This window comes from Macaca fascicularis, chromosome 20 (genome assembly GCF_037993035.2).
Source record: "Macaca fascicularis isolate 582-1 chromosome 20, T2T-MFA8v1.1".
Taxonomy (NCBI): Eukaryota; Metazoa; Chordata; class Mammalia; order Primates; family Cercopithecidae; genus Macaca; species Macaca fascicularis.
Genome location: NC_088394.1, coordinates 63,475,099 through 63,490,724, shown reverse-complemented (window position 1 = coordinate 63,490,724; position 15,626 = coordinate 63,475,099). Strand labels below are relative to the sequence as shown.

The 15,626-nt window shown below is 55.5% G+C and overlaps 1 protein-coding gene across 1 annotated transcript in view; it reads left to right on the top strand.

Annotated features, from left to right (window-relative positions):
- Window positions 1-15,626, top strand: part of ATP6V0D1 (ATPase H+ transporting V0 subunit d1) — a 44,326-nt gene that overhangs the window by 16,911 nt on the left and 11,789 nt on the right. Inside the window, exon 2 of the mRNA XM_005592264.4 lies at window positions 11,687-11,858. Within this exon, the coding sequence (XP_005592321.1) occupies window positions 11,687-11,858 (172 nt within the window). The remainder of the gene's footprint in view (window positions 1-11,686; window positions 11,859-15,626) is intronic.

Genomic DNA, 15,626 nt, shown 5'->3' with positions numbered 1-15,626 from the left:
GCAGGGTGACTCCGGGAGATGGCCGAACCAGGCACCCTGAACACCACGTAAGCACTGCAGGTCCACATGGTCAGGCTGGCAATGGGTTATCATTAGTTGATTGACAACTCTCTCCTACCCTGTACCGCAGTTTGGAGGCCTCTCCATTGGCCTCCCTGGCATCTGCCTCATCCAACACTCCCTGGCTGATGTTTTAAAAAATCTATTCTGCCCTAGAATGTTGGTCTTCCTCCTTTTCAAAGGCAGGAAAGTCAAGGCCCCGAAGGCTGCTTTAGTAGGCTAGGCTGCTGCTGTGTGGCCTGGGCACCTGCTCTGTGTGTCCAAACCTAGCAACTCCCCTGAAGGACCAAGGAGTATGCACAAGGGGCAGGGCTGGGGTTGCCCCTATGTGAATGTGGGTGGTCCTGAGGACCGCTGAGCAGATTGATGGCAGGGGAAAGGAATATATGGAGGAGCATCCCTGACTGGTGCTAGACACTGCTTTCCTGGCCAGCTCTGGCCTGGCCCTGGGCATTTGCCCAGACCTTGCCCCCCTTTGGATGCTCAGGCAGTGGTTTGCAGGCCTTGACCTCAACAGAGGCTTTCATGCTTGACTGGTGGATGGGGCTTTCCCCTCTGAGGAGTCATCTGAAACTCAGCCTTTACCGCCTGTCCCTGTCCCTCAGAGGCTCCACAGCCCCAGGGTCTCCCCTGCAGTTGTCATCAGTTCTTCTGAGGCTGCTCCATGGGTATCCAGGCCAGGGGTCTCACCTAGAGCCCCTGAGGTCATTCAGGGGTTGCAGGGAGTCAATGTGGTCTGGGCCTGACTAGGCTAGAACAGTGTCATAGCTGGACAGGAACCTGGAGGTACCGTTATCCAGCTCTCTTCATCTGGGAAGCTGGGTCCAAGGTGAGGCCTAAGGGTGTAATTATGGTCTCCTGACATCTGTCTTGGCAGTTCCTGTCCAATCACTCTACGTTCTTCGATTTTTTTTTCCCCTTTATCTATTCTTTCATTTGTTCACTCAAGAATGCCTGGACTATATCTCTATGAACGGACCCCCAACTCAGGAAGTGGTAGTCATGCAAAAAGGACCCTGCTTCTGGGGCCCTTGTCTTTCCCTCAGGCCTTGCCACATGGGATTTAGCTTGGAACTTGAAGGGTTGGCAGCTGATGAATACAGATGAGCTGCAATCCATGACGCAGCACACAGGGCCCTGAGGCTGCCAGGTCATGGGTTCGGCTCTGCCTGTTTTCCCCCCGCCCCCAACCCTTTACGCTTCAGGCTAGATACCATATCACAAGGCCTGGGGGAGCACAGGGTCCTGGAATGTTACCCTTCAGTATCCGCGCAGGCTCCATGCCTCCCACCTGCCCCAGTGGCTTCAGTCATTTGGACCTGGCTTCCACTGTGTGGTCAAGCAGGTGACCATGTCCCTCCCAGGGGCCAGCCCAGGTTCACAGCACTGGCTCACTCTGGCATGTTACTGTTGCCCCCACAACTGTCCCACGAGGCCCTTGAGCAGGGCCGCTGAGGGGAGGGCTGAAAGGAAGGGTGGGTGGGGTCCTGGGGGTGCTGTACTGGACTAGCTTGTATAGTTACTGCTTCTGCCATCTTCTTGCCTGGACCAAGCCTCTTGGCTCTGCCAGGCGAAAGTATGGGATGGATTAACTCTACCTCTGGCCTGGGCTACTCTGACCAGTTTCTTTTTTCTTTTTTTTCTTTTTTTTTTTTTTTTTTTTTTTTGAGACGGAGTCTCACGCTGTTTCTTTTTTCTTCTCTTTTCTTTTTCTTTGCTTTTTTCCTCTCCTCCTTCCTGCCTCCCTCCCTCTTTCTTTTTTTTTAAATTTCTTTCTTGAAAGGGTCTCATTCTGTCACCTAGGCTGGAGGGCAGTGGCACGAATACTGTAGTCTTGACCTCCTGGGCTCAAGTGATCCTCTCGCCTTAGCCTTTTGAGTAGTTGGGACCACAAGCACGTGCTACCACACCTGGCTAATTTTTGTATTTTTTGTAGAGACAGACTCTCTCTGTGTTGCTCAGGCTGGTCTTGAGCTTCTGGGCTCAAGTGATCCTCCCACCTCAGCCTCTCAAAGTGCTGGGATTACAGGCGTGAGCCACCATGCCCAGCGTCTGTCCAGTTTCCATGAGCCACAGGGAATGGGACTTTATGCTGACAGTACGTGAGTTCACAGCCCCAGATGAGGTTTGATCCCACGAGCCCAAACACAGGGCCTAGGTCAAAGCAAAGTTAGTATTTCCTACTTTTCTCCTTCGGGCTGGCTCTGGGCACCATGGAACTGGTAGGATGCTCCAGCCAGGATCCAGCCTGACTTGCTTATTCTCACTGAGAATAGCTGCCTCTAGGGAGCTCTAGAAATCCCCTCCACCTCTACCTGAGTGAGCCCCAACTTTCCTTCATCTCCTTCCTAAGATGGCTGTGCATGTGGAACAGGAGCCCAGCATCAAGAGCTGACAGGATTGCTTAGGTGGTGCAGGCCAGCAGACCCAGAAGCTAGACAAGGGCATGTTCCAGGTTTTTTTTTTTTTTTTTTTTTTGAAACAGAGTCTTCCTCTGTCTCCCAGGCTGGAGTGCAGTGGCATGATCTTGGCTCACTGCAGCCTCAACCTCTCAGACTCAAGCCATCCTCCCACCTTAGCCTCCCAGGTAGCTGAGACTACAGTCACACACCACCGCGCTGGGCTCATTTTGTTTTATTTTTTGTGGAGACTAGGTCTCACTATGTTGCCCAGGCTGGTCTCAAACTCCCTGGGGTCAAGTGATTCCCCCACCTTGGCCTTCCAAAATGCTGGGATTATAGGTGTGAGCCACCATACCCAGCCTCAGCCAGCTTTTGAGCACAGCACATTGCCATAACTGGCCTTCCTTGGGCTACCTGGCATCTGGCCAGGCCAGACCAGTTTATCTCTTACTTATGCCCAGGCAAACTCACATCTTTGGGAAAATGAAAAGAAGCTCTTCTTCACAGCTCCAGATCCACTCCAGCCTGCAGGTTCTGTAACTGTGGTGGCAAACCTGGAGAAGAAAGAGCTCGCTTCGGTCAAAGTGCAGGGCATCAACAGAGGAAGGTGTGGCCCCCACCTCCCAGAGTGAGGCTAGGTTGTCTGATTCTCAGGCTGGGCTGTGGCCAGGGAACATAGGGAAGCTGCCCTGCAAGCCCTGTGTCTCCTGGGACATGTCAGTCCCATGGAGCCTTCGGGCCTGGGTGGGGACGGCCTGGTGAGGGGCTGTCCAGGTGGATCTCCACTCAGTCAGAGGAGAGCTTCTTGGAACTTGCCCTGGGTGCAGCAGTAACCAGTTGTGCCCCTCCCTTTGGCACATGGGACTGTCGCCTGCCTGGCACCCTCCTGACTGTCAAATGAGTTGACTTCCTCCTAGGATGTGAGAAATGCTTTCATCCTCCCAGCCACAGGGACAAGGTGTTCCTGAGAGTATGAGGGTAATTAAATATGTCTCTGCCACCACCTGCCACCTGTCTCAGAGCAGGGAGTGGGGTGATGAACCCAGGGCAGACATCCTTTTGCTTCCTGGACTTGGGAGGTGACTCTCCTATTTGATCCCTGTGTCTGATGTTGCTAGTGGTCGGTGCCACTGGCGCCTGGTGTCAGCTGGACCATCTCTGCAGATCGGCCCCATTCCTCTACTGTGAGTGCCTCACCTCACTGAAAAACCTCTAACATGAAACAAAATGTGGGTCCAGGGACCGAGGAAGGAGAATTTACCGTCCTTTCCCTGCAGGAGCTCTGCCTCAGCCACCTGAAACCTAGTAACTTGCATGTGACCGTGCCAGCAAGAGACTCCAGGTTCTTCCCAAGACTGCTGGCCTGCCAGCCCAGAGGTTTCCCGTGAAGCAAGAGCTGCCCTTGGCTATACTACCTCCTGCCTGCTTCCAAGACCCTCAGGGCAACTCGGGGTGTGGTGGGTGGTGCAGCGTTCTGTCCTTGCCTCTCTCTATCCAGGTTGCTGGGGCTGCTCAGAGCTCTCTATGATCTTGCTGATAGATGAGATGTAGGTTTGGGGACAGGAGCCCCAGATCTTGAGCCAGCCCTGTTTCTCTTTCCGCAGGAGATAGCAGAGTGTTAGCATGCTCATACTGTACAAGGTCCCCTGCAGGCTTTATGACAGGGAAGAGGACATGCTAGAGGCCTGGGAAAGGGTTGGGACAGACCATGGAGAGGAGGAACAGGTACATTCTGTACAGAACTTAGTAGGACAGCCTAAGCAACAGCCTAAAGTCAAGGCTACACACTGCTGGGCTCATGGTGTTAGCCAGGAGAAATGGACTATGGTATGCTGTGCTCAGCTTTCTGTAAACCACTGCCTTTGCTCAGTGTCCATGCAGTGCCCTGGGAGGCTGGCACTGCAGAATCTGTTACCCGGTGACTAGCCAGGGGCCTGGTTCCAGAGAGATTCCACAAGTGTTTTAGGGCCAATTTGGGTAGACAGGATTTGAACCCAGGTCCTTGAGGCTCTGAAGCCCAGTTTCTTTCTCCCCTGTCCTACTCAGCTGCCTAAGGAATGATGTCATGAAGCCAGTGATCTGGCAAAATGGATCTGCAGAGGGGGCCGGGACTGTGGGATAGGTCAGCTGATAGGCGATGGGTGGGCCTGCACTGGCCAGGGAAAGGTGCCATGGACACCCCAGTTGAGGGTGGTAGTGCCAAGGCTCTGGATGGGGAATAGCAGGTGGCATAGAGGGGAGGGGGGAAAGCTGGCATTTGATAGGAAGTGTTGGAACTTGGGGTTACTCAGTCAATTGGTGTTACGTGAGGTTCACAGAGAGCCTGCAAAGGGCCCTGGCAGAGGCCTGGGGGCTGAAGAGGACACTCATACTGTGCTGCAGGCCCCAGGTAAACCCAGGGTTAATGGTTTCCATGCTGTGGCTCCCACACTGAGAGTTCCAGATGTGGTGCTCTGACCCTGCAGATCTAGCCAGCCAGTGCACACATCTGCTTTGGAGCTGATATGAAAAAAAAGGTCTCCTCCCACCCCTGAGCCTAGGGAGTAGGTCAGGCTCAGCACATTCACCAAGGAGGGGCAGGGCAGCTCTCGCTTTGTTGGGCCACCAGCCTGGCCATCTGTCCACATCAGTCCATCTGTCTGAGTTTTCCTACTTTGAGCCAGTAGAAGTTGTAGCATTGGAGGTAGAGCCCAGGTCCAGTCCCTTCGAAGCAGACTTCTCAGCAAGGCCAGGGGAGTGGTAGAACAGGCTGTAAGGCTCTGCCACCCTTGCAGAGAATGGCAATGTGGGCACACCAGAGTCTAGGGAGCATGTTCTCACATCTGGTTCCATTCAGTGGGCCTCAATTCCTGAAAACCCCTGAGCTCCCCAGGAGAGCCTCACTGAGTGACCTCTGGAAAAGCAGAAGTAAAGTCTGGGAACACACTGTCCTCTCACACTCTGCCGTGGCCAGCTGGCCAGCAAGACCCCTCCATGGGCCGGCCATGAGGCCACGGGAGAGCCTCGAGCGGGGCTGCCCCGCCTAGTGTGCTGGCCAGGGGCTGCCTCCATGCCTACTGGGCCCAGGGGCATGTGGGACCAACCCCCTGGCATGGGCCAGGACCCTCCTTTCTGCCTCCCTGTGGCCCTTGGGGAGGAACTGCAGAGGCCTGGGAGCTGAAAAGGCTGTGTGCCATCTGACCCTGGGAGCCCTGGAGAGGCTGAAAGATCCCCTTCTGGGTTGGCAGGATCTGGGAAAAGTTTCAGGAAGTGGGCGGGGGCAGGGCTGCCCAGCTGCCACCTCTCAAGGCCTGTCTGATGCTGGCTGCCAAACCCATACTTTGTCACACAGAGAGCAGAAAGCACTGGGCAGGCTGAGTGTCCTATGCCCTCTTACTAATCAAGGGCTAGGGTGATAGTCAGGGGTGCCAGCTGGGGCCCACTATGTGGCCAGCCTGAGTCTGGTGCAGCCTGGCGACCCCTGAGAGGGGCAGCCATGCCAGGTGGGTCTTAGGCTGCAACCTTCTCAGGCCTCTTCAAAGACCTCAGCTATCCCTGCTGGAACCAGGGCAATGGTCCTTGACACAGGCAACCTCAGGGTGGACAGGGCCGGCCTGTGGAGGCGGGAGGGCAGGGATTCTCACTTTCCAGGCTGGGGGTGTGTCTTCCCAACCCAGCCTCTCCATGGGCCTGAGAAAGCAGCACTATTTCCTGCACTTTAAGGGCTTCTCTCTCCAGCAGCCTGTGGACTTCCCTGGAGCACTTGCTGGAGCAGAGATCACAGGAAGGTCACTCTGGCCAGCAAGTAGCACTGTTAGACCAGTCAAGGGCTGAGGTAATGCTAGGGCTGAGGGCACGGGGCCTCCCAGGCTGTGGTGGAGGGCAGAGCTCCAGCTCCAGGGCTACATGGACTGCTAGGTGAAGGTGACAGCAAGCCATTTGATTTGGAGGACTTCATTCTGTTGATGGTGTGGAGAGTGGACTTGGGAGTAGGGAGCCAAGATATAGGGCAGAAGGCCTGAGTAGTGCCAGGAGAAGGAGTTGGAGGGAGAGTCATCTGAACATGGGGACAAGAATGTGGGACACAGAGGAGGTGTGGGAACGTCCCGGGGTGCAGACTGAGGAGCAAGCCTAGGCCTGAGGGAAGGCTGGAGACACCGGGAGACTGAGTTGGTCTGCTGCTTCTGAGTTGGGGTTTAGGTCAGACAGCAGAGAGAACTTCCTGAGAGCAGCAGCATCTTCTTGAACATGAGAAATCGGCCTCCAAGGAAGTCTTTTACTGTGGGAGATCACAAGCTGGCCAGACATTCCTGGTGTTGGGCCATGGATGGGAGGATTTGGGGTAGACAGCTGGGCTTGTGGGTAGACCAGAGCAGTCCCCCGAGTCCGTGCTAGCCAGAACACTGCTTGCTCATGCCTCGGCCGGGCACGTCTGGGCCTCTCAGTGGCCATCACCGAGGCTGTCAGGCTGCTAGACTGCTGAGCCCAAGGCCCAGAGCAGAACTAACCCCTGGCTTCCCAGAGCCCCTGCCGTCCTTGGCTGCCCTCAGGGGCTGGGCCAGGGCTGGGTGGCCAGGTCTCCCACGAAGCTCTCAACAAGTTCCAGGCCTCTCCTTCTGTGCTTAGATCCTGCTCCCAGTCACGTCCCCTCCCAGTCACATCCCCTCCTCCGCATCCCTCAGAGAGAGCAGGAAGCTGGGGAGGAGGGAGCATCCCAACCAGCCTTCTCCTAGCCCTGACCGGTACCGTCTTAGGGCTTGGGGCTGCCAGCCACTGGGTCTGGGAGCCAGGTTTCTCCAACAGGGTCGGAGTTGGTTTAGAAGCCCTGTGTGGTCTCCTCATGGGTGAGCTGAGGGTTCAGTAGGCCTCCTCCTCTAAGTCGCCTTCTTGGCTGACAGGCTGTCCCCCTTCCCTGGGTCACAGGGAGATGTGGGGTTTGGCCAGGGAAAGTGGTCTGGAACGGCCCTTTGACATCATCCCTGGGGGCTTTTAAAAAATAAGTTTCCTGGTAGGGAAGACTCCTCAGGCCTTGGGCAGGATTCTCAGTAGAGTCTCCCGGGTTTGCTCTGATCTGACAAACGCCAGCAGAAACCACCCGGCCGCCTGCGTTCCAGCAGTGCTTGGAGCCGTGGCTTCCCCAGATGCAGCGTCAGCAGAATGCAGCAGCCAAGGCACAGGGGTGTTTGCTTGGAGGCCCGTGCTGAGTCCAGGAGTGGGGGGCCTGCAGAAGAGAGCCTGCTGCTTGGCTTTGCCCCCTCATTCATGTGCACACATTCCTGGCTTCTCTAGGAATGGATGGTGCCACAAGGGATGCCAGAGGGAGTTGTCCCTGAGTGATGACAGTCCAGTGACAGTGCTGACGGTCCGTGCCTGTCAGGTGAGCAGTGAGTGTCCAGGCTGCCTCCGAGGAGGGGAAGAAGGCATGCCCTGTCTTCTCCCACCCCTCTGCCACCACCTGCCAGGTCATCTGGGACTGAAATCCGTCTGGACAGCTGAGTCCATATCTGAAAAGCCTGTCCTGGGTCAAGGACTGGGGAAGAGAGCAGTAAAGGAGGTGCAGAGTGGGGAGGAGAGGAGGAGACCAGATCTGGGGACAGACAGAATCCCTCAGGCCTGCTGCACCTCCCAGCCCCTCTACGCCCCAGCTTTGGGACTCTGGACAGGTTTCATGTTCTGTCTGATTTCTGTTCCTGAGGCTGAAATGGGCATGGCTGAGAGGTCCGGCACACAGGTTGCTCCTGGCATGGGGCTGAGTACACTGTACAGCCCATGTGTTTCCAGTTAGAGTGGATCTGGGTTGCCCACTTCATGTTGGGATGAGGGGACTACCCCCGACCAGTGCCAGGTGTTGGATAGAGAGTCATGGAGGCCTGGGGAGGGGAAAGGTGCTTGGCAGTGGGGAAGTTGCTGAGCTAGGGAGAGAAGCCATGTGGAGCAAAGTGGGAGGCTGGAGCAGAGGAAGTTTCACGCTGCTTGAGAGCTAATGAGGATCCTGAGTGGGAGGTGACAGCTCACTTGGGGAAGCCTCCCAGCAGCCTGTGCCAGGGCCTGGAAGAGCAGTGTGTACACAGATGCCCGGGTGAGGTCCAGCCCCTGGTGCTTTGGAGGGGAGGGATCAGGAGGCCAGACTGGGGTCCAGACTCCCAGTCTCGGGGAATAGTAGAGTCACTGGCAGGAGTGCCACCACCCAAAGTTTTTCCCTGGAGCTCACCCTGTACATCTGGCCTGGCCTCTAGGCCCAGGCTATAGCTGAAAAGGAAGAAGTCTCCTGGCCTGAGAAGGGCTCCTGGCTGGCTGCAGTGGCTGTGTGAATAAGCAGACAGGTTTGGTCTGGCAACTGCCTCACCAGTGCCTGGGTCTGACCCAGAGAACTGTATTCCAGTCCTGGCTCCCAGCTGCCATCCACTTTGCAGCTTCCCCTAGTGGAGATTTCAGCACTTGCTGGGCCTGGGCCAGAACCCCAAGTATATAAAATCAGAGCATGAACATGACTTTGATAAATTAAGAAGGCTTCATTTTAATACCACAGTAAAAGGAACCAGTTAATATTCTCACCATTTCACATCCACAAAAACCACATCAGGGGCATTAACAATCTTTCAGTTTTGTACAAATAAACCATGTTTCTTTTAAAAAGACTTGCACACATGGCTCATGCCTGTAATCCTAGCACTTTGGGAGGCTGAGGTGGGCGGATCACAAGGTCAGGAGTTCGAGACCAGCCTGGCCAACATAGTGAAACCCTGTCTCTACTAAAAATAAAAAAAAAATTAGCCAGACATGGTGGCATGCGCCTGTAGTCCCAGCTACTCAGGAGGCTGAGGCAGGAGAATCGTTCAAACCCAAGAGGCAGAGGTTGTAGTGAGCCGAGATTTTGTCACTGCACTCCAGCCTGGGCAACAGAGCGAGATTCTGTCTCAAAAAAAACAAAAACAAAAACAAAAAACAAAAAACAAAACCAAAAAAAAGAGGCTTGCACACTTGCCCAAGCTCAAGGATATTAAAATCTAGCACATGAAACCCACTTGTAGAGGTAGAAATACAGGCAATATATTATTTCAGCAATGACCATCAATTACAGTTAAGAACAGTTAACAACCAAATGGGGAATGAAATACTGCAACCACCCAAATTTACTGAGCAAAGCACCTTTTCTCACCCATGCCTTACTCTAGGAGTAGCTAGGACTTGGTTAGATGTGGTAAGGATGTGGGAGAAGAGATCCCAGGGCAGGGGCTCATTGCAGACAGCCTGGAGTAAGGATATAGGAGAGTGCACATCTCCCAGGCAAAAAGGTGTTGGGGTCCACAGAGCAGAACAGGGGCTAGTGGCTTCTGCCTGCCCTGCCTGGCTCTCTTATGCACTTTTGGGTGGCCATGGGAGGAAAGTAGTAGTCAATTGCAGAGTGACGGTGAAGGTAGCAGGTGGTGTCTCCTGCAGGCCTCTGGAGGTTGAAGTTCACTCCATGAGTACCCAGGAGCCACAGAGGTCATGAGTGCAGCCTGCCACCAGGCCCCTGGAGATACAGGTGGAAGGCGTCCATTCCAGAGACCTGTGCATACCCCTACCTTCAACATGCTGTCTTCCATCTCTCTTTTAGCATGCCTGACTCCAGGTTGGGGCTGTCTTCTCCTGATGGAGTACAGCAGGAGGGGCATCACCGGGATCCCCTAAGCCTGTAGAGGGTTATATGCCTCACTTCCCTCCCTCTCTAAACAACCCAGGATAGCATGGTCTCCTGAGCCTCAAAGACACCTGGGGAGGCCGTGGCCAGGACAGTGTGTGGAGGTGGTCCCAAGTGCAGCTCCGCCTTTGATCCCCTGGGCAGCCTCCCCAGGGGATGGAGAGGCATGTAGTCTTCCAAGCCAGCCTCCACCAACATGTGCCTGGGTCTCTCCTCAGCCACTGCCCTTGGTACTGTCCCAAGGGAGCTTCTGTGTCCTGTATCGGGTGGGATAAGTACTGCTGAGAAGAATAACACAAGTGAAGGGACAGTGATGGGCTGGTGGAGAAGCCTCTGAAGAGGGGTTGTGTGAGGAAAGATCTGAAGGAAGGGAGGGAGACAGCTCCATTTTCAGGCCAGGGGACAGGGAAGGGCCCTGAGGTGGGGACATGGCTGTGGATAGTGAGCATGGGGGAACCGCAGGACCTAAATCAGAGAGGTAGAGCGGGGATGGTGGGACCACCACATGAAGGCTCTGGAAGGGGCTCCCTTTCTGAGTGAAGTAGGAGTAGGGGAGAGTTTAAGGCCAATGAATAGCATGGTCTGCCTTGTGTTTTAAAAAGATCACTCTAGCTAGCACATGCCTATAGTCCCAGCTACTTGGGAGGCTGAGGCCAGAGGACCGCTTGAGCCTAGGAGTTCAAGTTCAGCCTGGGAACGTAGGAAGATGCCATCTCTAAACAAAAACAAAAACAAAACAAAACACTGTGGGAGACTGTTGTTAGGTTCTCATCAGGATCCCACTGCCTCTTCCCTGGCCTGCTTCCCCCGGGCCCTTCTGCTCTGCCTCTCTTTCCTTTTCCCTCAGGCCATCTCTGAATGCTCAGGAGAGCCCTCAGGATTGGTCTACCTGCCTCCGGCCACTCTGAAGGGATGCTTAGTCTTTCCTGTCAGCCTCACCTCCCCTGCGTGCCACTCATTTGCCCTGAAGGCCACTTGTCACTCACACCCTCCTCCTGGCTGTTTCCTTTATACTTTCTTGCCCCTGCCCTTTGCTGTGGCCCAGCCTTTTGTGGCCTTCTCATCTTCTCAGTCTGATCTTTGGTGCCCTCTCCACTCCACTCCACAGCTTTAGGCATCTTCTGTATTTCATGTGCCTCGTGTCTGCCTTGGGGTATGTTGGCTTGCCCCTCTGACCCTGAGGCCCTGGAGTGCAGGACTCAGGACTTAGCTGCTCTAGGTTAGGGCCAGCCTACAGCTTAGCATACAGAAAGGCCTCAAAGACTGGGTTGTGGATTGGAGTTTCCCAGGCTTTCTGATCATGTTGAGGAGGAACTATTCCTCTTATGCTCGAACTTTGGGGCCCCATGTCCTGGATTGTGTCCCAAAGATCTGGTGCATCTCCAGAGCCTTAGCTGATTGCCCTGTGGTAGGCCCTGAGCCAACAGGGAGATGGAGGTCAGGGTAGTAGTGGGACACAACTGCAGGGGAGAACTGGGGCTGATCGGGGTGGGAATGGGGACTTGGGACCCTTGGGGAGGCCCAGCAAGGCTAGCCCTCACCCCCTACCCTTGGGTTTCAGACTTGAAACTGCATCTGCAGAGCACTGATTATGGTAACTTCCTGGCCAACGAGGCATCACCTCTGACGGTGTCAGTCATCGATGACCGGCTCAAGGAGAAGATGGTGGTGGAGTTCCGCCACATGAGGAACCACGCCTATGAGCCACTCGCCAGCTTCCTAGACTTCATTACGTGAGTGTGCCTTGTGGCGCCTTCTCCTCTTACCTGGGCAGGATAGTTACACCTGCAGGAGCCGGCCCCAGTGTGGCTTAGGCCAGCTGCCCTCGTGCCTACGTCAGCTGTCAGAGCTAAGGACAGCTCTGTCAGGCCAGCTGTCACGGGGCCCTGCTTTCAGAGTCCTCCCTGATTGTGTGCGTGATCATTCAACAACGCTGGACCTCCAGGCCACCACCTATAAAGTGGGGTCACCAGCATGTTCACTACTGCCTGAAGATATGGTGGGCAGGCAAGAGTGTCCCACGCAGTAGTGCTGGATGAAGCCTCTTCCCTCAATCACATAGACTAGGGTAGGGAAACCTGGGAAGGTGGGAGCCCTTTTTCTTACCCTACAGCACCCAAACAAAACACTCACCAGGCCCCACTCCCCATGCCAGGGGTCAGGTGTCAGGCGATGGACAGAGCTCTGAAAGGCCAAGGTCTTAGGCCCATTCTCTGTCTGCTCTGACCATGGCCCTGGGTCTCAGGGAGATTGGGTCGGAGTACAGTTGGGGAGCAGGCTGAACGTCTAGCTGCCTTTCTCAGTTCTGACACAAGCCCTCAGGAACTCAGGTAGGCAGGCCCCCATTCATATGACCCTTGGCTGCCCCAGCTTCTTCATTGTCTGACGCTTGGGCACAGCTCTGCCTTCATCACGCTCCTGGAGAAACTGAGTGGAGGAAAGGACCTTGGGATCTGCAGGCTTGGGGAGGGCATCTGGACTGGGCAGTCTCTGCTGGCCATGTATGTCTGTGGACATAGGAAAGTAGAGAGGGTCCCTTTGCAGGGATGTCCCAAGAGCCATGAGCCAGGTCCTGGTGGACAAAGAAATAGCCCCAGTCTAGGTGGCTGCCCCATAGGGGTGGTGAGCAGAGGCATGCTCGGCAGCTAGCGTCTAGGAGAGTACCCTGCATTGGCAGAATGTGAGTGTGCAGTATGTGAAGCATTTCCCTGAACTCTCTGAGTATTGTCTAGCTTTTACCATTCCCTGATTATGGTGCCTCCACCGTCCTCCTTGGGACTTGGCACACCTGCCCCACTTGTCCCTGCAGAGACAGAGTTAGATGCCTGCTGCCTGGCCTGATTCTTATCCCCTGCAGTTAGGAGCCACTTGCCCAGGATCCACTTGCTCAAGGAAGTGCTGCAGCCAAAGGGCTCTATTCTCAGGCAGGAGTCACAGGCTGGGACACCTGAAGGGCCAGGGAACATGCCCAAGCTAGGAAGCAGGCCCTCTCCTGGCCACAGACCTCCTTCCCTGAGAGCCTCCTTGCTGCCCTGGCCTCCATCAAAGTATGCCAACATGGACCTACTGGGGCAGGAGGCTGGTAATGGGGTATCTCTTGTGGTGCCACATTAGGGGTCACATTGCAGCTCCCCATCTGTTGATCATTCCCTGGCCTGGGTCTCTGTGTTCCTTGCTGCAAAGCCAGAGCTGAGGACATACCAGGAAGCAGTACATTTATTGCCAGAGCCCAGCCTGAGACTTGTTTGCACAAGGCTGCTTTAGCTTCCTGGTGAATGTTCTGGCCTTGCCAGCTAGGCTGGCCGGAGGAGGCCTGACCCCATGTCCATGGTCAGAGGGTAGATATCACCCATCCCACTGCCCACCGGCCCACCTGCCTGTGCAGCTAGCCTTTGGCCTGTCTTGGTCTTAGCCTGCCAGGCCATGAAACTGGAGAGGGGTCTGAGCGTGACTGAGGCCGCACAACTGCCAGCTCTTTGCTAGAGGTTGGCTGCAAGCACCAAGGGTGCTTAAAGCAGCCAAGTTCTGTCCTGTGGCAGGCTCTCCGAATCTGCCGCTTCCCATCCCTTCCATTCATGGGTGATTGTGGCTTACAGTCCTACCAGCCACTCACTCCTGCCCTCACTCAGGAGCTCAGCAGTCACGTGTCAGCCCATCAGGTCCTGTGTCTGCTTGGTCCATGACCTAGTCATCTCCAATGACCTGCACCTTTCCTCCTCTGCTCTGCACTTCAGCCACCCCCACTGATGGCTGCCCAGGCCCATGTCACCACCTGGAACTGCTCCACCCCTGAAATTGCTGAATCAGGCACCCTCTCTACCCACAGCCTTCTGGCCCTCCAGCCCACTCTCAGTCCCTTGTGGGACACGGGTTCCGGACTCAGCGGGACACTAGGCCTTGCTTCCTCCCCTGCTACCCCTTCTGTCTTCATTTCCCGCCCTCCCCAGCTGAGGTTCCCTGGTCCATCATTCGAGCACTTTTCTGCCAACATCCGCAGCTCTCTTGGCCGCCCAACTCATGGTCCCACCCGGCTGGCAGCCCCCCAGCCCTGGAGGAATCCCAGCAGCCTCCAGTCTGGAGCCGCCCTCCCCCTACCTCCACTGCGGGGAGGAAAGCTGGGGAAGCCAGCCTTGGGGGAGGGGGGGTCATCCTTGCTGCCAGGCATGCATACTCACCCTCTTAGCCAGCCTCAGCTTGTTTCTGCCTGGCAGACTCTGGCTTTACCTACTCAGCACCCTGCAGACCCCACCAGCACTGCAAAGACCACCTTCCCATCTTATACTGTTGCTCTCCTGCCCCCAGCCTCCTCTTGGGCAGATGGCCCACCTTCTTCACAAAGACAGTAGAAACCCGTATACCTCCCAGTGCTGCTTCTGTCCCCCACCCCTGAAGCCCATTCCAATGGCAGAAGCGCCCTTCCTTTTCTCTTGGATCCTTCCACCAATGTTCTGAGTGCCCTCACCTTACTCCCTGGATGCTGAGTGGCCACTCATCTGCATTCCTGTCCGTGCAGGCACCTTCCTTTCCAAATTCTTCTCTTCAGTATCTAAGCAAGCTCAAATAGTTAAAAACCATCTCAGGGGACCTAAACTTTTACATTCACTGTCTGTTCTCTCATTTTCCCTCATCCCTTGAGCTTTCAACAGTCCCATCACTCCACCACAAGGCCCTGGCTAAAGCCACCCCTGACCCACACCTTCACTCCAGGTGTGACCACTCTGCAGTGTCCAGCCCCGTCACCTAGCTATTTCTTTGCTCCCATGATGCCTCTCTGACTTAACTCCTACCTCTCTGGCCACTCTCCCTTCTCCACTCTGTCCCAGCAGGTCATCTCCAGTGTGTGTGTGGAGTGCTGCAGGAAGGGGTGAAGTCTTCCACAGAGGCCTGAGCTCCCCCAGGCTGGGGCTCACGATTGGCTTCCCTGAGGAGGTGGCTAGTGTGGCTGAGGGGAAAAGCATTTAAAGGAAGCATTGGAATAGGGGGGTTTTAGGTTGAGGGAACTATACATGTCCTGAGTAGCGAGCATGGTGCACCTGGCTCTGTGCCCCACACAACAGCCTCCAGGTGTGGTGCCCACTCTGGGAAGGAGGAAGCTACCCTAGAAAACCCAGAGGAATGTAGCCAGAGAGGAGAGTACAGTCTTCCAGGTAGTAGAAGCATCAGTGAGAGGCCCCGTCCTGAGTGTGAAGACCTGAGAGAACAGTGCCCTGACTGCCCACAAAGTTGGCCCAGCTGGGGACAGAGGTCGGGACCATCACAGAGTTCACCTTAGCTCCATCCCTCAGGGCCTCTTAGTTGCTTCTGGAGCTGCCCCAGGCTGGCTGGAGCAGGCTTCTGCCAGGAGGTGATGAAAGCGGGAGCTGGCTGAGGCTGCCTCTGTCCTTCCGTGTGAGACAGTGTCCACTGCTTTTGTAGGTCCTGGCCAGCCTTCAGCTGCACATATAACCAGTACCTGGTCTGGGTCAGGCCTGGGGCTGGGAGGGAGATGGCTGGATGCAGTG